Consider the following 26,392-nt stretch of genomic DNA (forward strand, 5'->3'; position numbering starts at 1 on the left):
AATGCAACGGGTCTCGCATTTCTCCGAGTTAGAGCTATTAGCAGTTGTAAACTCCCAACCGGACTTTTCTTGCCAAATTAAATGCAAAAAAAAGGGCGTGATCGCGCTGCTACAGTTCACTCGTAGTGAAACCTATCAGCAGAAGTGCAATTACCCACGTAACCGGCAAAAGTGCAATTAACTATGTAATAGGGTCGATGTCATGGAAAGTGCTCAACTTCTGCCAAGTGAGATCGCGCTGCGAAAAAAGATAAAAAGTAGTGCACAAACCAGACGGAAAACAGCGAGCCTTGCATGTTTCCAGTACTTGGTCGCTGCGCTCGAGGAGGGCTAACCACAGGAAAAGGCATGACTTATGCATGCCTTCCACTAATCAAAGCAAGCAGATTTTAACAGGGAAGCTCACGAACCAATGAAAGACACTGACATGACATGGACGGGGCTCTGAGCCCTTTTCTAACTATTAAAGCGTCTCGCAAGCGAAACGCATGCACAAGTGCATGCGACGCTGGCTCGACCCTAAAAAGGGATGACAGCGGCCTCTCAGCAAGGCAGCCAGCCAAAGAGAAGTAAACAGTTTTAGAAAGAGAAGAAATAAACACAGCCGAGTTTGAGTAACTACAAAGTTGGGTTCTTAATGTGAAAATATCAGTGTTTACCCCCAATCAATTTTTTGCCACGCAATAAAAAATAATTTATTTACAGTAACACAAAACATCAACATGATGAAAAAACATCCTCTTTCTGAAGGAATTACTAAATTTTGGTAAATGAAAATGAAAATGCTCCGCTATTTTAAGAGCAGAGTTAATTCAACCCGTGTATTCTATTCCAAATGCAGCATTTCTAAAAAATTGTAGAATTGTCTGTTACCACCGAACACTAAATTAGGCGGCTAAGTCTTAACCGAGTTTCATCTCAAGAGTCATGCAGCAGATTATAATCAGTGCCAGCTGGCACATCATTCCAGCGTTTGTACTGTGTGGAAGACTACCTGTCTCAATGATACAATCAGGAAATGTTGCTTTCTTGAGATATCAGAACAAAGGCACAGAGTTCCTCCGCCTCTCCTCTTCATCACGGGTGGTGGAATGCCAACTTTCAGACTCTTCTATCTAGGTGCTGCATGTGCTGGTGGGACATAGACCAACCAGGAATATACCTTGTGTTTTCGTACTGCGATGATGATGTCACTTCATTTTTTTCTTGCTCACCAGGCCTCCTCTCCTTCGGAGTGAAAGAGTCCACGATGGTGAATAAGGTGTTCACAGCTGTGAACATATTGGTCCTGACTTTTGTCATCATCAGCGGATTCATCAAAGGCGACCTCAGGAATTGGAGCCTAAGTGAAGAGAATCTTCTGGCTGATGCTGAAGAAATGAGGTAAGCACCACAGCTCTTGTTTAGTGGTTCAGTAACTTAAAGAAACCATTCCCTAAAACCTCCCTGCTTGCAGTTTCTTCTGTTCCCATGGAAGACAACGGTAAAATATAATTTTATGATAATTTGAATCCAAATATACCTCAGCTAGAAGTGTTGCTTCTTCAGGTGAGTACTAAATTGCATATACAGGTAAAGCACAACAAACATTCTCGAGATCTGAAGGTTTTGCTGCAGTAGTGAGACATATGCAGTTAGTTCAAGATGTTGTCAGAAGTGAGAAAGATATTAAGCCATTCACAAAATGTAAGCAGACATAATTCAAGAAGGAATATTGGAAGTAGCTGATTGAATTTTCGAAATAGCTATACAGCACCATACTAAAGAAAATAAAGCTTTAAGCAACTTCCTCTATCTTGTAACAGGAATCAAACGTCATCTGTCATGCAGTGATAGACACTGTTTGCAGTTTATAAGCTCATAGCCGGAAAAAAGATATTTCTCCTGAATTAAAAGGTACCAAGTTCTTCCTGATAACTCGTGTCCTAAATGACATAGTTTCTCTTGCCTTCAGCAACAGACATGGTGTGTGCTGTCTATTCAACACTAACTTGCAAACTATATGACTATCCCTGCAGAAGATGCAGTGATCGCCCTTCAAACTAACTTCTTACCAACATGGATGTCATCTTACTAGCAGCAACAGTGTGTGTTACTTACTGCTACCTGTCCACTTGTAGTTCACAGGTGATGTCCTCTCTCTTTCAACAATATACATTGTGTGTACTGTTCATTACCTACTTGCCTTCACCTGCATTAATATACAGTGTATTCTTTGTCCATTAAACCCAATTTTCATTCAAATGTGATCTCTCCTGCTGCAGCTTGCAAATGTATACATGTCTTTCAATTAACTTCTGACCTGCATGAGATATCACTATTTTACAGTGAGGGAATAACATGGTAGTGTCTGTGCATTATCAGTACTGAAAATATCAAGTCTTTTGTCAGTGATGTGCTATTGGTCTGCACATCTCTAGACCCAGAACGCTTGAAAATGGTCAGCAGGTTGACAGGAATGGGGCTGGCATTCAAACACTCTTGCATTCCTTACTAGTCCACCATGGGTCGCAAAAAGATACAACCAAGGAGTGTCATAAGTCAAACATTCAGTTTACAATCATTTCACCTTTACCCTTCATCATGGGTTAAGAACACACATCAGACCCATGCCACTAACTAGGTAGATACTTTTCATTAGATTTATTGTATGCCAATTTACTTTATGTAGCTGGCCTGAAAATATCACATGGTCTGGCCTCTGAACCCTTGTTGGAAACCCCGCCTTATCTCAACTACACCTTGGACAAGAGGCACATGTCTTAGGAGTGCTTAAGTGAGACAAATTGGAGAGCACAGGGAGGCATAGTTGAATGACTAAATGTGTTATTCCAAGAGTAAGGCAAGGAAATCATGTTGTGTAACTGGGGCTTCAGGAAGTTACAGCAGGGGCGTACCTTGGTCAGTAAGATTGGTGGTGTGTGAGCTTCAGATTTCCCAACAATCAAGCTTGGATATAATGTTAAAATACATTATATGACAAGCAGGGTACATGAGAGGGGCTTAGGGGACAGTGGACACAAAGAGGAACGTGGATTGGTAGGAGTACTAAGCGAGAGAAACACACTATTTTGTAAAACAACCAACATTTTTGAGAACTTTCAAAACTGAAATGAGAGAGTGTGTGTTTTTGTCAGTGTGTGCATGCAAAAATCCCAGGTGAAATCTGACAGAAACTTCACCATACCGCACTGAAAGCACCTTCACCCACCTATTCATCAGAAAATAAATTTATTAGGAGAGTGTAACGCCCCAGCACCCCCTGTAGCAACGCCCCTGGGTCACCAGGGGTGGCTACATGTGGTATGGGTTGGATTCGGGTTTCTGGTCTACCATCCACTCAAGATAGTCCATTGGGCATCAGTGATAAGAGGGTTAAGGGCTATGGCTGAAGAAGAATTGAATGATGTTGTCAATGCTGAAGCCTACGATGCATATTCTGGAGAAAATGTAATAATATCTGTGCATTGGAGGGATCATACAACTGTAGCAACAAGCTTGAGACATCTACCCCATCTCTTATTAAAGATGTGCTCATATTTTTGATTACCCATTAGTCCCCAGTTAGAAAGCCCAAATCACATCAGAGCAGAGCTAAAAGATTAAGACACTTGGAGAGTTAAGAAACAGTTCTATTAAACACATAACCCAGGAGGTTTCTAAATTTGACTTTAAACTTATCTTTACTACAAAGAAATTGTGTGTTTTTTTTGACAGGCCAGCACCTATGAAAGGTCGTTAGTATGTTGACAATAATCAATGTCGGGCTAACAGATGATGCCGTTTAACTACATCTGTTTTAAAATTTGGGACACATTTACTTTCCTTCAGGGTGTTTTGACTTTATTGTCATCACATCCAATGGGGATTTGGCAAACTGTTATCCTTCACAAGCATACAATACAAGTGACTTACTTTTTGTTGGCGATATGGACGAGGTCTAGTAGTTTTTGAGACATTGATGATAAATATGGTGTGTTGGAGAACGATTGTCCATTAGAAAGGCACCGTGTGTTAAAGTGAGGCTGTGAATCTCTGCACTACTTTGCAAGTTGATTAAGACTTTCCTCTTCTAATTTCCACTGCCTCTCTCACTTGCAGGAACCGGTCATTGGCTGCCAATGAGACGGAACACTTTGGAGTTGGTGGGTTCATGCCTTATGGCTTTACGGGTACTTTGGCCGGTGCTGCAACCTGCTTCTATGCCTTTGTCGGTTTTGACTGCATCGCAACAACAGGTGAGGGAGAAATGGAGAGGGGCACATGAAAAGAGCTCCTGGTTGTCATGTACTCAGAAACCAAACCTGTCCTGTCATAAACTGACAGGTGTGTTTTAAGGCCTTTCTTTGACCTTTCAATTGCATGCTCTCATTGAGTACCCATGAGGGCACATTGATAGTTTGGCTCCAGGTACTGGGATCTATGATCAGTTTTCTAGAGAGTTTTAAATTTTCATTCGATTAATAGTAGAGGGAGCTGGAGAAAATAATATGGCCCACTGAAATCTTTTGAATATTTGCCTCAAAATCACGGAGCCCCGTTGAAATAAGTCTCAGTAACCCACAGTTAGTGCCCAGAATTATACAAAGACCTCCACCATGAAGCAGTTGAGATTCTGTCCGATTCCGCACTTTTTGCAATTACTTGGGCTCAGGTTCTATCCATCCAGGCAGCAGGCCGCCTCACAATTGTGCCTTGAAAGCAAGGGAAGGTGATCTTTATCAGTGTGGACATACATTTGAGGTGCACGAATAGCAAAATATCACTTGGAAGAATCTACCATATTTACCAAAGTTACTGATTTATTTATTCAGTGTAAGCTCGTGATCCTGCCAGAAGACCAGCTCCTAATGTACTGTGTAGGTAAGAACGTTTATCCAATGTTCCTGTGAATACTGGCACATATTCTTTAACAGAGGAGCCACGGGCTCCATTTAGAGGGCAGAGGTAAATCTCAGCTATGATTTTAACTGACTGGATATCAATTTGTTCAACTGTGTTGAGCGGGCAAATGTCTTGGACCTCTTGGATAACGTGCTATATGGACATACTGCTTGATGAGACACTAGGAGTCTTTCACATGAAAATCATGTAAAAGACTTATAGTACCTCCATCTTATCTGTGGATCGAGGATGACCTCTAAGTGAGCCTCACTCAGTACAGAATCTCACATACAAAACTTGCTAGAAAGTTTGTTTATAAGCCCTTGTGACATCAATGTTGCATCAATGTAATCATAAGTAAGAACAATCACAACATGCTCAGAGACAGAAAACATGCAAACATTCATAACATATGTCATTTTTGTAGGTCTTAAGTGTCCCACAGACATACTGGTGAGGTAGCAACATTTTTCTCCATTCAGCTAGGATTACCTAGAAGTGACCTGTTAGCTCAGTAAATGATGAGACAGCAATTACATTGCGTGGGCAGGAGTAGTATTTCAACCAATATCCTTTTCGTTTTCACCTACATGGGGGGCTATGCCTGTAGTTCCTTCAGGAAACTCCAGGATCAGCTGTATTGGCCTGGGGGGGCCAAAACCTTTGTTCGGGCCTTATTTTTTCTCCACCTCATTAAACTGTGATCCAGCCCAGAGCCCAAAAATCTCTAATGGGACTAGTAGTCTATAGAGGTGACTCACTGCATGTTACACACTTACTGTGTACTCACACAATCAGCTGGCACCAGTACAGAAGTTACTTTCCATCATATGGGCCTTGGTGCACCTCATGAGTTTAGACTACTGAGTAAGAAGGTTGATGACAGTCCCATGTCACAATTGGCAGTGCTAGGCCCTGCAAGCAGAACCCACAAGCACCGCTTCCACAATTCTCTGACTGATAACTCTGGAATTTCCAACTCACTCGTATGCTTCAGTATAGAGTAGGCACACAGTCAGTCAAGTAGGGCATACTTTCAATCATCGCATAATTCATTAGATTTCAACTACCTGAATATCCTGCTTACCTGATGGAGATACAATGTCACCTTCTAATGCTTGTTTTGCTTTCTGCTCTTCTGGAGATTTGACCTGCATCTATTGAACAAATCTTTCCTAACACACACACACACACACCTACGGGTAAGCTAATCTACTTGTTTAGGTATCCATTTCTTCATCCATGTGCATCACTGTAGCAATGTAATGGTGTTGTGAAATTTAGAATGGGAAGTGATGTCATAGGTAGTTTGCAGGATGTTATTTTTTAGAATAGACTGGCTAGGATCTGGAGGTCAGGACAGAGGATAAGGAGTTGTGCTTGTGACTGCAAGAAATACATATTACTTTTTGACCTGTGCTGTGGCCTCATCATGGGGTTGTCTTTACAAATTAGCAACAAAAACTGATCAACCCTCACACCTTGAGGAAACAAATTGAGTCACAAATAACAAAATGGTAAAATCAATATTAGGACGAAGCTAAGCAATAAAGCAAAACCACTTGAAATACTGGAATGCATGAAATGTTGGCATGCTGCTTTAAACTGACCTTACTGTGCAGAGGCTGTTTGAATCTCCATTGGTGACGATCTTAAAATCAGGCACCAAATAACGTGACAGGAAAAAGATAGGTAGTGAAGATGTGTCAAACGCACCTCCTATGTATATACAGTGTTATAGGAATAGTATTATAAGCATACAGAATTGGTTGGTGCTTACTTGCTACTGTGTACCCTAATACTAATGGGTACAGACAGAAACAAACCCAAAGGGTCCACTGTACAAATTGAAATAATACAAATATACTGAAGAACTCATAAGAGAAGCCAAATACTGTACATCAAAGTCCACAAAGTACGTACGTAGAGAATCCAGTTTAGGGGATTTATTAATACATAATCAATTTAGTAATCCTTGTGAATATGTCATCAAAGCAACAGCCGACACGTGTTTTGCCATGAGCAGTGACTTTTTCAAGGTACAAACAATGGTTAGATAAGCAGTAAAACGCGATTTGGTGTATAGATGTGTAACTGGCTCCGCACCTCAGCACAAGACTGCAGCATACAGGTAGGAGTTTACCACAGACTCCTCAGCCACACCCTCAAAGTATCAGATGCCATACAATACCACTGGATTGTTTGCAGTTCCACAGGTGGGAGCTTCTTATGAACTACTAACCACACACTCATAATTACTGGGCAAGTTGTCTGCCAATATACTGGAGTGAGAGAACGTTTTTGACATTATGAAGAACTATGCTTGCATAATAAGTTTACTCACAACCATCTATACAATATTCAGTCATGTTTTGAATTAACTGATGAACTGAGGATCTTCAACCCAGGACTCATCATGTACACTCCTTTCTTACTTGGTTGCCTACTTATTTACTTTTAATTTGATCACATATTGGAAGAACAAAGGATCTGAGGATCTCTAAATGCAGGATCTATCTATACACCAAATCGCATTTTGCTACCTATCTAACCACAATTTAAGTTTTGAAAAAAGTCACTGTTCATGAGGAAACGTGTCAGCTGTTACTTTGATGACATATTCACAAGGATTACTGAATTCACTACGTATTAATAAAACCCATGAACTGGATTCCCTACCTACCCTACTTTGTGGAATTTGTTGGATTTCTCTTATGAGCGCTTCGGTATCTTTGCATTATACCAAATAACGCAAGACCAACAAAATCACTGTGGTCACCTTTAGGCAAGGCAGATTTCCATCTATGGAAGAAGCTACTTTAAAGTCAGATAACGAATTTTACACAGAAGACAAGTAACACTGCTAGAAATCAAACAATGTCAAGTGTGTGTAATTTATTTAAAAATAGAGAAATTGAAGGTTAAAGTTTAACTTCAACAGATATACACATTGATAAACTGTGTATGGATGATGAAGAAAATATTTCAAGCATTAGTTTTTGGAGTCTTTAACCATTTGATATAACAGACCAGCAGACCATTGTGCAAAGATAGAAAAAGAAAGGAGAAGAAAATTTGAGCATTTCTTAAAGGCTACTTGTAAAAAAATACATACATGAACAAGTGAAGGATTTGTTGCTTAACTGAGCAGGTGATAAAGTAGAAAATTTAAATGTGTTTCCAGAAAAAGAAAGGAGCACATTTGTTTCGATAGTGGTTATGCAGCACAATTTAATAACGTTTTCCATGGCCTGATAAGAAGAAAAGGAGCCCACCGAGGAGTATGTAATGAGACTAAGAAAATTAGTGATGCAAAAAGTTAAAAAACAGAGAGTCATACACTCTCACACATGCCTACAGGAAAGGTCACCTACTTGTGTCTACATCCATCTATTTCTACACGTGTGTCACAGAGTTAACTACATTGAAAGTAACACTAACCTAATCTTGAGAGAAGGAGTTCTCCACTTTACTTACTTTGACTGACTGAAAGCCACCTAGTGAGAAAGTTAATGGTTTAATACATTTCTTTCACAGTTTATTTCTTGTTTTATAGATCTTTTTTACATCTCTGTGCTCTGGAGCTCTATAATGTGGTCAATACTAGGCAATGCAGTGCATTGCTAAAATCTAAAGTGTAACATACTAAGATGACAGCCTTAGAAGTAAAGGCGAGCAGAACATAGGGTATTAGGGTGACCAACTCTATCCAGGTCATTACAGACACTGTTTTCAGTCCTGAACTTCTATGCGCCAGTCCAATGCACTCTGGATGTTGTAGTATTGCTTTACTTCCATTGAACTAATTAGACTACCTGAAATCAATGATCTGGAGATGAAACGTTCAAGACTTGAGACTGTTTCTGTAATGAACTGGAGTAAGGTGGTCACCCGATCAGGTAAACACTTCCATAGCTAGGATATAGGAGTTCTGTAGACCGAAATATGAGTCTTTATTGTAAAAAACTATGGTAGGAAGATGTGTAAAGAGCACAAAATGTTATTGATCAATGAACTCACGCTTGGATCGCTTCGATGTCTGGGGGTCACGTCCAAGGACTTAGATGTAGGTGCTTCCCCGGAGAGAACTGCTCAAGCATCGCCTGAACCAGGTTATCATAAAGTAAGCTTTTAATCCGAGAACCTTGGTAAAGGTTTACAATGTGCTTTATTTACCCTCCATGACACATATTTGTATCAGCAAGACAGCCCATTCACTTACACAGTTGTCACTGATGACCGTTGTGATCTATAGTCAGAGTTCAAATCTCAGCAATGGCAGATCATCCACACATCTTTGCGAATGTTATAGATTGTGAACCTTTACACTTTTTAATGATAGTCTCGCTTATTCAAAGTGCTCAATATCGATAGAAATGTTCCATGAAGTGATGAGATATGTAAAAAGCATATTATATTGTTATTAGTGTGTCTCTTTGGTTCCTGATTTGGAGATCCGATCCTCATCTCATATACATTGTTCACCAACTAACCACTTTTTCAGCAGGTGTCTCATTCAATTAATTTCTACGGACATTTCGGGCTGAGCCTGCACTTCCCACGTCACAGTCTTCTGACAAAGGTTTGACAAGTCTAAACAAATGATTTTGGAAAAAACACTCCATTTCTCATGATGAAACATGCATGTGCAAATCTCAAGGAGAAGCCAGTGTAGGTATTCCCAGCCTTCCTCAGCTCTCTTTTGAGATATTGCACGGCTACATCTGTGCAATAGGTTAGGAAGATGCCCGAGTCTCATGGGAGGACGAAAGAGACAAACATAGGCAAGTAATATACACAACGATAAATAGCAAAACAGTAGGATCAGGAAGTAATGTGACGGTTTATATGACTGGTTCATTATCAACACTAGGAATGAAAGCTATATTTTTGCACCACTCATTGTATTTCCCCACATCGTTAAATATACAGGATTGTATTGCACTGTAATTGCATTTAAATGATGCTTACTACCCTTGATGAAGTGTTGAAGTGGTTTATGGTGTGTAGCACGCTACCCCGTAATCCAAAAGTTAGTTGTTAAAATTATGAAGAAAAGATACCCTTCCCTTCTTAACTGATGTTTTTTGGTGTATGTTTCAGGGGAAGAAGTCAAAGACCCCCAGAAGTCCATTCCAGTGGCCATTGTCGTCTCCCTTTCCATCTGCTTCCTGGCATACTTTGGTGTCTCAGCTGCCCTCACTCTCATGATGCCCTACCACCTCTTGGACATAAAGAGCCCATTGCCTGCAGCCTTTGAGTATGTGGGGTGGAGCGTGGCGAAGTACGTTGTAGCTGTGGGGTCACTCTGTGCCCTCACGACCAGGTAAGCACCTGGGGCTGAAGAATATGAAGAAGGACCTTGCCAACTCTCACAACAAACTATACAACACTCATGTAGGGCTTGTCCACGGAAACCTCTCCCTCTCCACACTGTATTCATAGCGGTCCCTCACTGGCATATCTACAACCACAAATCGATGTTTTTCAATGGAATCACTAAGAGGCCAATTAGCTGGCCCAGCATGCACTATATGAAAAAAAAAACAAGCAACATAACAATTCCAAAAGTTCAGAAGGCTCACGTAACTCCTTACTAAACATGTTATGCCAAGGTAGAGAGCAAGATGAACTCTAGTCATCACCCCTGCTGCTCAAGGGTTTTCAAGTTCTCTAATTATCTCCCTAAGACTGGTGTGCAGCACATATGGCCCAAAATGCGTTTTTTATTACTCCAAATAGCAGTCATGGCTCGTGGGGATTACTGGAGGTGGGGGCGAATTAATAACATGAAAACATCTTTTTTTTTTTTTTAAACTTACCTCTGCTCCCGTACCACTCCTCTGCTGTATGCAAGCACAGGCTCCCAGCCTGCCCTGCGGCCAATCCTGACACTGCTCAAAGACCAGCGAGAGACCAGCCAGGGTGCTCCCAGCCAGACTGGGAGCCTGTGCAGACTCTGGAGAGAGCCCTGTGCGCATGTGTGTTTGGCCAGCCCGAGATGGCCGGACAAACACACATGTGTTCTGAAGGGAGTGCACAGTGCATTCCCCTCTGCCCGCCACCCCCAATGCCCTGCCCCTTTCACAAGGAAAGGATAATAAACACAGTTTAGCAGAGGAGCCACTACTTCCAAATAGCCTCAACATGTCATATAATTAGCACAACGTGGTTGATAGGGCTTATAGATGTACAATGTGTCATGTTTCAAGTCCGATTTGGAATCAATTTTCAAATTTTGAACTGTTTTAAAAATCATCCATAGAGCACAGGGCCCACATGTTGGTAAATATGCCTTAAGTAACTCTGGTTTCCAACAGACATGTGCTAGAATCTGCACCATTTGCATTTAAATTCAAAGTCAAAACATAAATGTCTGAAAATATGGGACTGGCACAAATTTGTTTATTGAGGTCTATTAATGGAATATTTGATTTATTTCCTGTTGGGATTTCGCATCGTTGTGCTAAGATTTGTCCCTTTCAGAAACCCACTCCCTGACCGAAACCCACTGAGGTGTCAATGGTCACACTCCTTTTCCATCACAGTGATGTGTTGGGCCACCACAGTTCCAATGAATACAACATAACCATACTTCTCAGTATGTGTCTGAACTTCCAGAGTTGGTTGTCTTTTTTTGCTTGTTTATGACTTTGCACATTTCTGATCTCCCTCTTGGTCTCTTTACAGTCTGCTTGGGTCAATGTTCCCATTGCCGCGGATTCTTTTTGCCATGGCGAGAGACGGACTCCTCTTCTCTCCTCTGGCCCAAGTGAGCAGTCGCCAGAGCCCCGTGATTGCCACCTTGGTGTCAGGAGCTGTAGCAGGTAAGGCATAAAGAGACTGCCCCTGACAGCAGTGAACCAATAGAGGCTGATTTGGGTATTCCAGTGAGACAATGCCACCTTAATGCTGGTATATCTTAGGCAGAGTCAGTCAAATGTCCCGTGCACTCGACCTCACACTGTGAAGTTTCTACCCTAAACTGATCACTCTGTTTGGAAAACTATACATTGATCTGTTGACCACTGCTGTCTGTACCTTCTTGAGATTGCACTCTTTCCATTGTTTTATACTGTGCATTTCTAGCTCACTTTCCTCATGTTTTATTCTCACCTAGACAGAGCATGTGCTGTCTCTTTCAAACCTTTAATTTTCTAAAAGTGGGCTTAAAGGATGCCAATTGCTTACTATTGGTTGGCATCATTGTAACTCTTATTTGCTTGCTTTTTATTGGTCAGCTGCCATAATCTTCATTTATCTTTGTACGTTTGTCCTTCCCCTGGAGCATGAAGGCATTACGTGCATCCTTCTACAGATCATTTAACAGGCACTCCTTTTTTTCTCTGTGTTTAAGCACTAAATAACTGTGTGCTTTTTCAGCTGGCTCCCTTGTGTACCTCTCCCCATCCACTTCTCCCCTCTTTCCCTCATCTCTGTCGCTTGACCCCCACCAGTCCTCCCTTTCTCATCCTTGTTGCATACCCACACTCGCCTTCCATTATCTGTGTTGCTTGCCCCACCCCCTTCCCTCTGTTGTCAGTGTTTTTGTTGCCCCCACCTGCCCTACCTTTTTCCGTTATTGTCTGTGTTATTACTTTCCCCCCGAGGCCCTTCCACCCTCTGTGTCCATCGGCTTGGTTCTCCCTCTCACCCTTTGTTGTCCGTGTGCTCGCTCCCACCCAATGTTGTCCATGTTGGCCCTGACACGCCCTCCCTTCGTGTTGCCTTCCCTCCCACCACCTAGTGGCATAGTGCTGCTTTTTATTATTATTTTTTTATGTTTTTTTTTATTTTAAAATTCCGCCATGCTACACTGTTGCCGTGCTGCTGTACAACATGGCTAAAAAAACATTGACAAAGCCAACGGCTCTTTCAGAGGTGACACCTATTGACTTTGGTAATGCTCGCTCTGTCTGTTGGTTCCATTCCTCAGCATTTCATTCAACAGCGGCAAGCAATAGCTTTTGAGGCAAAATATGGGTGACTACCTCTGTCTCCACTTGATTTAAATTAGGGAGCCTATGTGGGTGAGTAAAGACAAAGATTATAACATTTAAGTAAAAATACATTCTACAAAGAGAAAGGTGTATTTTGTAATTGCAAATATAGCAGGAAGATTTAAAATCCATAGTAAATTTCTAAATGTAAAATTCAGTATTACATCAAAATGGTGAAAGCTGTGTGAAATACTCCACCTGCTCCATAAAGTGCAATGGTTTGGAAGGAAGTGAAGGAGAGAGCCACCAGGTCTGTTTATGGATACACATTTGCTTCTTATAATAATTTATACTTGTGATTCTTTGTGGAGTGACCTCCAGAAATGCTAGTAAACCCTTAATGCAATTCTGAAAGTAGTGGTGAAAGTTATTACATTTACGGTTACATTTTACACTTTGTACTAAGAGTGGCTTTCCATAGAAGCAGAAGACCTGTGAGAAATCAGAACTCTTGCTCACACAAGATTATTCAAATATTCTTAACATTTTTAAACACATCTGAATGATGAGCTAATCGGCACCATTCATGCGACTACAGAAAAGTGCACGTTCAGAGCTGGAGGCACCTTTATTCACCGAAAAACCCTCCCCTGTAAAGACATCTGCATGGTAGTTACTACTTTACTGACCTCCCTAGGTAAACAAAATGATCTAATCAATGACTTTCAGTAAGGATTGCAGCTCCATCACAGAATAAAAACCACGCAGCAAGATCAGAAACGAGCTGCCCATCTTCAAGGGCACAAAGGAGCCTGTTGTATCTCAAGAAGAACAGAGACTGAACACTTCAACTTGTATTTATTTTAAGTTGCAGTAAATACGCCAACACCGGTGTCTGCCGCCCTGTTCATCTCCAACTGTCACTCTTCCACATTCCATCCCTTAGACATTCCTTCCCTACATTCTTTTACCTCATAACATTCCAATAGAACAAAACACAACAACATACTTCATAACATAACACATCTTCCCCCTTACACAATACAATATGAATGAGAGAAGCCAAGGAAAAGGAAGTAACTAATTTACAACATAATCTTTTAAATAAGCAGGTTTCTTAACAATTCTTCCCAGTTTACTTTCATAAGTTCCGTTCTTTCCAGATTGTGCTGAACTGTCATTGGTGACTCTAGCTTCTTGTGTTGAGCTGTCATTGTTAACTCCAGCACCTTTATACGCCGAATACCCTTCTTCAGCTCCCATAAGATCTTCCATCCCGGTGGGAGTGTCATTATGCACAGTATCTATCCAAAAGTAATTCTTTGTAAATTCTGTAGATTCTGCAGAAGTATTTCCATCCACATCAGTAGAGTCTCCTCTAAACCTCGCAAAACGGCTCATATGCCATACTCGTCCATCACTCAATTTGGCCGAATTTTTGTATATCTCAAGAACTGTTTTAGGTTCAGAAAACTTGGTATCTCCTTTTTTAACCTTGCCTGGTAATTTGACACAAACTACATCACCTTTCTTAAGATTTATTTCTTTAGCACCACTCTTCAAATCAACAAAGTTTTTATAAAGACCTTGCGCTTTTTGAATATTTTTTTTAACCTCAGCAGGTGACCATTCTTTCATCCTAGATTTGTTTAACCAACCCTGATTATCTTTTGTGAATGGAATTCTTCCTCTCATGACAGTAAATGGAGTGTGCCCTGCAACAGTCGGGCTGGTTCTGTACATCCAAATCATTTTCTTAACACAGGTTTTCCAGTCAACATTTTTATATCTAGCTAATTGCAAAGAATCTTTAATTACTCCATTAAATCTCTCCACTTCACCATTCCCACTTGGATGGTAGACCGAAACAAACTTATGTTCTATTTCATTCCTCTTAAAAAATTGTTTAATCTCCTCACTTTTAAATTGAACACCATTATCCGTGATGATTTTCTTAGGTAAGCCTTCCCTCTGAAAAAGCTCATCCAAGAACATCAAAACATTCGCTGAATTAGCTTTGGTAACAATTTTAATCTCTGGCCACTTTGAGAAATAATCAACCACCACTATAATATACCATTCCACATTCTCCTCAATGATTGGTCCCATTATATCGATACCAATAACTTCCCAAGCCATTTCAGGACAAGGCACAGGATATAAGGTTGGTTTTAAGGTCACCAGAGATTTATCAGCATTCATACATAAATCACAATTCCTAACCATTCTCTCAATATTAACATTCATACCAGGCCACCAATAATTTTCTTTAATTTTTAGTTTGGTTTTGACAATGCCCAAATGTCCTTCATGATTCATTTTGATGATAGAATCCCTCAATTTTTCAGGTGGAACCATTCTATCACCCCTCATAACCTTGTCATAGTCCACTGACAACTCATCACGTAACTCAAAAAAAACTTTGGCTCAGCTGTAATTTCTTTTTTTCTGGCCAACCACACTGAATGTACTTCTTTAACGTAGATAGAATAGGATCATTTGAACTGGTTTCATCCCAGACTTCACAACTAATGGCATTCCATTCAGTATTCCGGACCATGGAACAGTGATTCCTTCATCTTCATTCAAAGATTCTTGGAGGGGTAGGGGCAATCTACTCAAACAATCCGCCACCTTATTCTTAACACCTGGGACATATACCAATTTATACTTGAAGTCCAACAATCTTATGGACATCCTAGCTATTCTTGCCATGGCCTTAAGTAGTCCTTCAGTGGTCAATACTTTAATTAAGGGTTTATGATCACATCTAATTTCAATGTCAAAACCCCACAAAAAATTCCTGAAGTGCTCTAAGCCCCAAACAACAGCAAGAGCCTCCCTCTCTATAACTGAGTACCTTTCCTCTGTGGGGGACAATGCTTTAGAGGCAAATGCTATGGTCACTTCTTCACCATTGACCCCTTTCTGACTGAGAACTGCTCCAATACCCTTATTAGACGCATCTGTGGTGAGAATGGAAGCAAGTTTAGGATCAAAGCCTGCCAACGTTTTACCCAAACAAATCTCTTGTTTTAAGTAGTCAAAGTCTCCCTGTAATGCATCTGTCCAAATAAATTTACATTTTTCTTTTAACAATTGTCTTAAACTAAAGGTTTTTTCTGAGAAGTTCTTAACAAATCTTGCATAGAATTCCGCTAAGCCAAGGAATGATCTTAATTCGTCCTTGTTACTAGGTGCCGGAGCATCTTTAATAGCAGACAGCAATTCTTTTTTTGGTTTAATTCCACCTGCAGTGATCTCATGCCCCAAATAGTTCAATTGTTGAACACCAAACTTACACTTAGAGAATTCAGCTGTTAAGCCTTTATCCCTCAGAATACCAAGTACTTTAACAACTCTAGCATCATGTTGCTTCCTATTCTCGCCCATAATTAAAATGTCGTCCTGAAAGAAGATTACACCTTCTACATCCTTGAAAAGTTTGTGCATTAGTTTCTGAAAAACTGCTGCAGCAGATGCTAATCCAAACGGCATTCGAACATATCGATAACAACCCTGAGGAGTCATGAAAGCAATTAAACCTTTGCTATCCTCATGTAATCTGACTTGATGGTAGGCCTAAGACAAGTCAATGGAGGTGAACCATTTCATGTCTTTTGTCAAGGCAAGCATCTCGCCTATCTTTGGTAATGGGAATCTTTCCATCACTATGTTATTATGTAATTCCCTCAAGTCGATGCACAAACGAATCTTCCCATTGGCCTTACGTACTGCCACCAATGGGGAGATCCATTCGGAAGCATCAACTTCTTCAATTATACCTTTCCTTAATAGAGACTCTAATTCTTTATTAACCTCCTCTCTTAACACCCAAGGAATGTTACGAGATTTGTGAATTTTTGGTACAGCATTTTCCTTTAACAAAATTTTATGTGTAAAGTCCTTAAGTGCACCGATCCTATCAGAGAACAGCTCAGGAAATTTATTCTTCAATGTGAGCCCATAATCTCTGCTGACACACACCACCTTAACTTGTTCCGTACTATTTGGGTCCAACACAATGTTCAAAGCTCTTTGATCCAACCACCCCAAAACCGCTGGGCCCTCTTCAGCAACATATAATTTGCCCACAGTTTTCCTACCTTTAAACTCAAAGACTACTTCTCTAAACCCAATCATAGGAATAGATTCACCTGTGAAACTCTCAGGAGAGACATCTGGAGGAATCAAGGTGGACCCAAGAACTCTTATGAATTTTTTCTCCCATAAATTCTTATTAACTATTGTGTAAGGAGAACCAAAGTCTGCTACAATCAGTACTTGCACACCTCCCAAGAGAATCTCACACACAGGTTTATTCCTTGATTGTACATTCAAGAGTGATACATAAGGATTTTCCAACAGATTCACTTCTTCACATCCTTCTAAAACTGAAAAATCACTAGCGCTGTTAATACCTAGAACACACTCATGTACTTTTGAGTCCAGGCTAGAATCAGAACTACATTCTGAATCTGATTTACTGACAATTGCTGCAACTTTTTTACCCCTTCTACATACTTTGGCAAAATGGCCTCTAATACCACACTTGGCACACTGTTGGTCACATGCGGGGCATTTCCTGTAGAACGCTAAGTGCTCCTTACTCCCACAACGAAAGCACTTTTTATCATTATTCTTTGTTTCAGGTGGCTGCTTTCTTTGTGTCTCCTCCCTATATTTCTTGAATTTAACTTTACTGACAACTTCGTTCTGCGTTTCTTTTTTTCAAGTGAAATAGCCTTAGCACATTTATTAGAAATTTCAGCTTTTTTAACAAGGGCCACAACTTCTTCCAATGGCGACTCACCATGCACCCACAATCTCTCTTGAATATGGGAATTGTTCACATGCATAAAAATCTGATCCCTGATCAGCTCATTATGTAGCACACCAAACCTACAAGTAACTGCTAGTTTTTTTAGTTCAGAGACATATTCCTCTATAGATTCCATTTTCCCTTGTTTCCTACTAAAGAAATTAAATCTATCTATAGCAATACACACAGAGGTCGAATAATATCTGTCTAGATCTTCCAGGGCATGTGCAAAAACATTAGAGTCACCATCCTGATGAACTTTTTTTTCCAAAGAGTTATACACTTTAAGACCTATAGGTCCCAAACAATGCAACAAGATCTTCTTCTTCTTAGCCGGGGTTAAATCTTCCTCATCAATTGTGTCTAAGTAATTCAAGAAATATTCCTTCCACTCCAGCCATTTCACTTGTTGATCACCTGTAGGGCTTAGAAAGGGTTGTGGAGGAGTGAGGGTAAATATTTGAGCAACACACATTTTTCCCCGTGAAAAATACTACACATTAAAAGCTAAATTTTAAAAAAAATTGTGAGTCCTTTAAAAGCATATGTAGTAGTTTCAAGATGGCCGCCGAATGGGGTGCTGACCTGCAATGTAATCCTAAGATGGCCGCCTCTCCGTGCGCAGACAGCACAGCGTAAAGCTCACTGGCGTACACACCTGAGGAAGGACAAAAACATACAGCGCGCTGTGCGCACGATACGGTAAGCACACAACACCCAGCAGTGCGTGCTGCGCGCCGCCCCTAAGGTTTGCTTCAGTTGCGGCAGAGAATCCACAAGAATACTTGGAACGTGACTCGCGTGAAGCTTAGTAAGCGCGAGTACAACAGTTAGGTCCACGCGTGCCGCTGCTCCAATAACTCAAATCTGCGAACTTGGAAATAGCCAAAAAGACAAAAAAAACGGCAGGCCTGCTGTAAAAATGTCCAAGGGGACACTTCAGGCTTCCAAGGGTGCGGGGAGGTGTTGGCGAGTACTCACTCCATTGTGTAGATGATCCTGAGAAGAGGGTCATGTAGAGAGTGCAGCATGAGTCCTTGCCGATCCAGCATGAATTCTTGATCCCACCTTCGTCGCCAAAATTCGTGTTGTATCTCAAGAAGAACAGAGACTGAACACTTCAACTTGTATTTATTTTAAGTTGCAGTAAATACGCCAACACCGGTGTCTGCCGCCCTGTTCATCTCCAACTGTCACTCTTCCACATTCCATCCCTTAGACATTCCTTCCCTACATTCTTTTACCTCATAACATTCCAATAGAACAAAACACAACAACATACTTCATAACATAACAGAGCCCTAACTCCCATAGACCTCTGCAGTCTTGGACAACATCGACCACGACATTCTCCAATATCATTCAGAAATGGATACTCAAGATACAGTGATACAGCAGATTGCATCTTTGCTTGCTAGTTGTACTCACTAGGTTGGACGAACCTCCTTTACTTCTGGAGTGATCTCATGAGGAGTGCCATTATGCTTTCATGTCTGTAAATATGATTCATATGTACCTAGCTCAACTTCCGGGGATCTTAGACAAGTGAAGTGCTGGCTACTTATGACGTGTAGGCAGATGACAACCCGATCTACTACAAACTGGTAAAGGAGACAAGAAGTCAAATCACTAACTGTATATTGGGGTACCAATGGATGTGCCACAAATGGCTCTAACAAAATGCTGCAAAACCCCAGATCACATCCAACAGCCCAGAAAACTTTCCACTACCCATTTTGACCGCCAGCAACCACGGAGTTGTCCTCTTCGGTTAAACAGTTTGTATGCAAGCTTTGGCATTCTAATCAAGGCTTTCTTATCTTTCATCCTTCAAACCAATATTATGAGTCTAACACCCAGGTATCCAGTTCAGAATCACTAGGTGTTCTTGGTAGCAAACTACAAATTGAACATCGTAAATGTGATGAAAGGAGCACAATTTCAGAACTGCTTACTATGAAATATGATAATGTGCCTGCCGTATTGTGACCAACGTTTGGCTCTCCAGGCATGCCCAACAATGCCTTTTCTACTTCTTCACAAGCGCTGATGGCTACTCTTTCTCTCACTCTTTCTGCCCAACCCAATGATTCTTTTCAAACTCCAATAAATTCAAAAAACATAATAAGCAAACAAACTCACAATATCATCCTTGCATGCATGTATCTTGAACTCCTAAGAATGATTCACATCTCCAGGTTATTCAACCAGTGTATTTTACATCTGATTCAAATGGTAACACAGTAATTAGAGAAGAGCAGGAAAATGTCAACTGAAAGGATTCATTTTATCTCCTCTGCAGCGCTGATGGCTTTTCTGTTTGACCTCAAGGCCCTTGTTGACATGATGTCTATCGGGACACTCCTAGCTTACACCTTGGTAGCTGCTTGCATTCTTCTGCTCAGGTAAGCTAGAAGGGGAATTCCCCCACATGGATGAATGTGGGATTATCTACTTGGGGTATGCTGTGTTCGGGGGAAGATACTGTTTCAATTATTCCATGAAAGGGTGTATAATACTGATCATCAATGGAATGATGGCACTGTGACCTGAAATAGAAGCAAAAACTCTGCTTCTCAATCCAATAAATTGCCTTGAATGAATCAAAAAAATGGAGAGCGTGTGGCAAAGGAATAACTCCTAGCGTATTGTAACACGTCTGCTGTGTGTGCTGTGGAAAAACCTAGCTCAAGTAACTAAAAGGTAAACATCAGGTACCATTGGTGCAAGACACATTGTAAACATTTGTGTTGCTCAAACACAATGTATCAACATTGGAATAGTTTCTGTGTATGATTTGTTATGGGAAGTTCAAGTACCATTGCCCACTCCTTTGGCAACCCCAGGGGTTCTTCTATAAAATGCTTTGATCTGTTTCCAGACATTTGCACTAGAGATCACGGGCACCCACAGGTTCCTCTTGATGGCTGTGCACCAAGAAGAGACAGAGTATACCTCTGACAGCCTATACCATGTCCCTGGACCCGCTATTGCCTTGCCACCCAACAAGCATAGATTTCCTGCCTCAACTGAAGGTCCTTTCTTTCCTCTAGGTACCAACCAGATTCAGAAAACAGCCCTAGCATAGTTGGCTTGGACAAGAGAATATATCTGGACTTGTTCCTGCATCCAGCCCTGGTACCAACGCTGAACACATCCAATTTGGTGACTTACACCGTCACCCTTATCGGTAGGTTACCAGAGCATCTGTAACATGGGAAATTAACACTATTGTTATGTCTATGAAGTGCTCTAGGCACAAAGGAACATGCCACCTATAGAGGGTTTCTTGATGTGTATAACCATTTCAGACCGAGTCAGCCTGCCAACCCCCTACTGCAGCACCTGCCCGAATCTCCAGTACCTTGTATATTAGTAAAACAATTTTCTCATTACTAACATGGTTCCATTAGAATATTAACTTCTTGGGTGTAGATCAATGTTTTGACAATGCTGAACTTTCTAGGACAGAACAAAGCCAGGAGAGAGTTTATCTGAAGAGAGCTACTGGTGGTCTCGCATAGGGAGGTGGGGAAAGTGTCTCATTCCGCCTAACCCTTCCATTTTCTTTTCCGTTGCACTTGCAGCTTTCTTTAGGTATGCACCAATTAGGAACAGCAAACAAACAAGTTGTGGTTATTGAACCAGAAACCTGCATAATTGGAAAATTGTTATGATACATCTTCACTCATCCATTCCATTTCTCAGACCTGGAAATCTTTTCTGTAGACAGACTGACGCCATTACTGTCCCCTTATGATACCCTTTATAAAACAGCTTTTGCCAGTTACTTTCTCTCAGCATACAGTGATTTCTCTCATTGACTGCATGTGGTTCCATTCCTAGCTATCCTGATATGTGCCACAAGCGTGGTGGCCAAAGTGGGACTGGAGTGCTTGCTCTCTGCTGGAGCATGGTGCATCACCATCATGATCTTGCTGCTCCTGGGAATCTTTGGGTCAACGCTCATCATATGGAGGCAGCCGCAGAATCAGAGCAAAGCATCTTTTATGGTCAGTGTAAAAAACAACTTTTTTCCATCACAATTGACGAGTGTTGGTCACACTGTTTCAGCCGTAAATAACTATCATCAGAGGAAATGTGCCTGACTTTACGAATTCAAGAGTTGCATTTATGGATAACATTTGATCTAGTACTTGGGATTCTGAGAGTGCTTGCCATACAGAATGTGATGTACTATATGCTGGTCGGAGCACATGATGAGAGTTGGTGAGCACCTGCAATATGTGCTAGAAATTGTAGCAAATTTTATTTATATGTGGAAGTCACAGCTAATAGATACCTCCTACTGGGAGATGTTTGGCCAGATGAGAACATGTATGACAGGAAAATTGATGCATAACTAAGTGCAGCATTGCGCACCTGTGGAGGCATTCCTCATTCCCACCCCAACAACCTCTTATGATGGTATCTAGGCGGCAGTCCACAATTCTACAGATGTTTTTTATTTTATTCATTTTTTTTTGTCTGCCAGTCAATTCAAAGACAAACCAAAAATCCCAAAAAAAGAGGACTGAAGCTTCTTCTTAAGTAGTTACCTGGATGGCAGGCAACACAACGAAGCTTGTAAAGACACTGGCAGAGATTCCCATGGTTCAGGAAGTTCAAGTAATAATGTCACCAATGGGTAGGGTGGGAGACACCTACATGTAGCCCTTGTCTGAGTTGACAGAGGCAGCCAGGTGGAATCTTTAGCAGGTTAATTAGGCAGCAACCCTAAGAATAAGTGTCCCTCACAGTGAGAGAAAGTTGATGAAATGAAGAGAAGACCACTCATTGAGAGCATAGGACTTGCAACTACCAGCTCCTCACCCGATCCCAACTACCACCATATGGAACTCCATTGGCATTTCACGAAGGACAGATTTCACTGAGTTCCAGAAACAACATATCCATCCCCTTTAATTTTCTAACAATAAACACATTATTACACCAAGAAAAACATAATATAAATATAAAATAATAAATCCTATATGAACAGTGGAATAGTTAACCTAAAGCAAGGGAACGTTATGATCATACATGAAATGGAACAATTCACAGTTGGTACCATAAAGAACACGCTGAGCACTATCTAAAATAATCAGAACATACAAAAATTTAAACAAACAGAAAAACGACGTAAACAACTACCACGAAATACTCATGTAGCTGATGAATTGCTTAAATCTGTCTGTTAACCCTTAGATGAAGGCGAACAAGTAGGTGAGAAGGCCGATACGCTCTACACTCTTCTTTTTCTTCACTGTCATTCACACGATTACCGACCATCTCCACTTGATCATTTGGAACCACTTCCACGCTATCCTTGATCCAAACACCACCATTACTAGTGCACAATGCATGAGACATCCCTTGGGCCACCTGTATGACCTGAAAATATCTTGACTCCCCCTTCATGACATGACCTGGCTTCTTTATTCTCACCCAGCTTCCCCATTTTACACTCAATTCCTTCACACCAGACATAACATTACGATACTTGGCTTGAATTTTTTCCTTGACATCCACAACCTTACCCAGCTTGGAAGCACCAATAGTTTAGGACCCATACAATTTCCATACAGCTTTGGGCCATGAACATGCCCTCCCAATAAAGCAAAGAGGGTAACCCCTTTAGACTCACTGAGTATCGTATGAATGGTCCGAAGCATTCTTTCCACGGATTCCTTCCAATTAAATTTATTGATTAATGTTAAATGTAAACGATCTTTCAGTGTATGGTTGAATCTCTCAAACAGGCCATTACTCCTATGTACATGTATGAATGATGCCACTCATTGAACAATCTTACCATCTGCTCTGAAACTAATTGCGTGCCATTGTCTGTTACAATTTCACTGGGATGTCCTTCCCTGCTGAAAACCTTTTGTAAAAACTCTATTGCAGTACCTGTTCCAATATTATTAATCAAAGCCACCTCCGGCCATTTCAACACAAAATCTACCAATACCACACTTAGGAACCTCTACCTTGACCTTAATAGGTCCTGAAATATCCAGTGCCAGATGGATCATGGTACCATGTGAACTTCCACAGGAATCACAGGAGATGGTCTGGTAATCTGGGACTTTTCACTAACGCTACAACTATTACAATCACGTACGAAACAAATGTACCATTACCAGGCCACCAAAAATCCTCTCTGATCCCTTGTTGCATTGCTCAAAATGCCCATGTTTCCCTAAGGGGTCAACCAGAGAATCATTTTCTTCAAACCCACTAGTACCACTAACTGTTGAAGTTTTCGTACTAGCATCCACCACGACATTCTCCAATCACTCTGAAATGGATACTCAAGGTACAGTGATACAGCAGATTGCATCTTTGCTTGCTAGTTGTACTCACCAGGTTGGACGAACCTCCTTTGGTTCTGGAGTGATCTCATGAGTAGTGCCATTATGCTTTCATGTCTGTAAATGTGATTCATATGTACCTAGTTCAACTTAAGAGGATCTTAGACAAGTGAAGTGCTGGCTACCTATGACGTGTAGGCAGATGGCCACTAGATCTACTACAAACTGGTAAAGGAGACAAGAAGTCAAATCACTAACTGTATATGGGGGGTACCGATGGATGTGCCACAAATGGCTCTAACATAATGCTGCAAAGCCCCAGATCACATCCAACAGTCCAGAAAACGTTCCACTACCCATTTTGACCACCAGCAACCATGGAGTTGTCCTCTTCAGTTAAACAGTTTGTATGCAAGCTTTGGCATTCTAATCAAGGCTTTCTTATCTTTCATCCTTCAAATCAATATTATGAATCTAACACCCAAGTATCCAGTTGAGAATCACTAGGTGTTCTTGGCAGCAAACTACAAATTGAACATGGTAAATGTAATGAAAGGAGCACAATTGTAAAACTGCTTACTATGAAATATGATAATGTGCCTGCCGTACTGTGACCAACGTTCGGCTCTCCAGGCATGCCCAACAATGCCTGTTCTGCTTCTTCACAAGCGCTGATGGCTACTTTTTCTCTCACTCTTTCTGCTCAACCCTAGCCTTTCTACGCGCATGCAGCATGCGCCTAGGGGATGAAATGGGGGGCACATTTTTCATTATTGGCCACACACTCTCCTCCACATTTTGACTTGAAAGTAAATATTCCATAATGGCATTATCAGGCACTCAAGATATTTGGCTTGGCTCACACACCACAATCTCTTATTCTGGTATCTTGTCATCCTTGACTGCTAACAGCATCCTGGAAAGATAATCGGCCACTACATTCTTACCAGGCACATATTCAACTTGATACTAGTACTCTTGTATATGACACTTCCACTTGGCCACCCTGGGAGTAGCTCTTCCTCCATGTTTAACACTGAAGAAATCTACCAGTGGTTTGTGACATGTCTAACGTAATTGGTGTGCCCCACACAAATGTCCTGAAATGTTGAATAGCCCATCACATTGCCATAGCCTCCCTCTCAATGGTGCAGTGAGTCAATTCAGAACCATTTAGTGCTCTGGAGGTTAATGCAATTACTTCTTCTCCCCCAACACTCAACGTCTGCAACAACAAAGGCTCTAGGCATCTGATGCAGGCATCACTGACTATAATGCTGTTATAACTGGGATCAAATGGCTTCAAATACAGGGCTATAAATTGTTAAATCTAATACATTCTACAATCAGCTGACAATTCTGGTCCCACACAAATAAACACATCTTCTTTAATAGATTCCTAAGAGGTGCTGTCTTGTGGAAAAAATGAGGTACAAACTTAAAATAATATTCAACAAGACCTAGATAAGATTTCAGGTCTTTATCCTCTGGAGAAGGGGCCTCTAAATAGCTTCAAAGCTCTTTATTTTTAGTTCAACACCCTTGGCACTTATGTGATTTCTCTGATAATCAGTTTATTTGCCAAAACGTAATGTCAGGCCTCTCTCTTTCAATACTCACAATACATTGTTCAATCTTTCATCATGCTCAGACACATTTTTCCATGTACCAAAGTGTTGTTTCGGGGTTTGGATGGGGTCTTATACTTTCAGCGTTATCCTCTGAACGACAGAAGATGCTGAAGCTAGGCCAAAAGGCAGTTTAAAGCAGCCACTAGTGTGACACATGATGTAAGATGTTTGGAGTCATAGGATAAGACTATCTTGTTATATGCCACTGAGATATCCAGAATGGTAAAGGTAACACCTCTCTTCAGGATGCACAAAATATCACCCAATGTAGAGGTCCTCGGTGCACCCTGATGTTTCCTTCGAGATCATGTAAACTCACACAAAACCTAAGGGATTTATCACTCTTCCTAGCCAAGACAATGGGAGCCAACCCCTCGGATCCCTCAATGGGTTCTGTAAATTTCCATTTCAAATAGTGAATCAAGCTCTCTTTGCAACTTCATTCTCAGACAGAGGGGGTATTTTGCAAACTTTGTGGACCATGGGTAAAGCAACATTTTTCTGAACAATCTTGTGCTGGAACCCAATCAGCTTTCCTAATTTAGGTTAAAATCTATTGGTTATTGGAGAATAAACATCATACACATTTTACCTTACACAATCGTGACTTGGATATAACCCTATCAGGATGGTTGGGATCAAGTACGATGTCTAGTTCACCCTGATCATCTGATCCCAATAAGTTGGATCCACATTTAGCTATGTAAACAGTGGACATCAGTTTTACTCTTGAATTCAAGATCTGCTTCAAACTCAACCTCCACTTCAATTTGCATAACCCCATTGTCAAAAATGTTC

At 41.0% G+C, this 26,392-nt stretch overlaps 1 protein-coding gene across 4 annotated transcripts in view; it reads left to right on the top strand.

The window, feature by feature from the left end:
* The window catches only part of LOC138245722 (cationic amino acid transporter 2-like), a 187,186-nt gene that overhangs the window by 78,084 nt on the left and 82,710 nt on the right, over positions 1-26,392 (top strand). For all 4 annotated transcript variants that reach the window (XM_069199577.1, XM_069199576.1, XM_069199580.1 and 1 more), the window contains exons 4-10: positions 1,218-1,383; positions 4,102-4,238; positions 9,988-10,210; positions 11,575-11,711; positions 19,949-20,051; positions 20,700-20,836; positions 21,493-21,659. In XM_069199577.1, coding sequence (XP_069055678.1) covers positions 1,218-1,383; positions 4,102-4,238; positions 9,988-10,210; positions 11,575-11,711; positions 19,949-20,051; positions 20,700-20,836; positions 21,493-21,659 — 1,070 coding nt within the window. The remainder of the gene's footprint in view (positions 1-1,217; positions 1,384-4,101; positions 4,239-9,987; positions 10,211-11,574; positions 11,712-19,948; positions 20,052-20,699; positions 20,837-21,492; positions 21,660-26,392) is intronic.

Source organism: Pleurodeles waltl, chromosome 7 (assembly GCF_031143425.1).
Source record: "Pleurodeles waltl isolate 20211129_DDA chromosome 7, aPleWal1.hap1.20221129, whole genome shotgun sequence".
NCBI classification, from domain to species: domain Eukaryota; kingdom Metazoa; phylum Chordata; class Amphibia; order Caudata; family Salamandridae; genus Pleurodeles; species Pleurodeles waltl.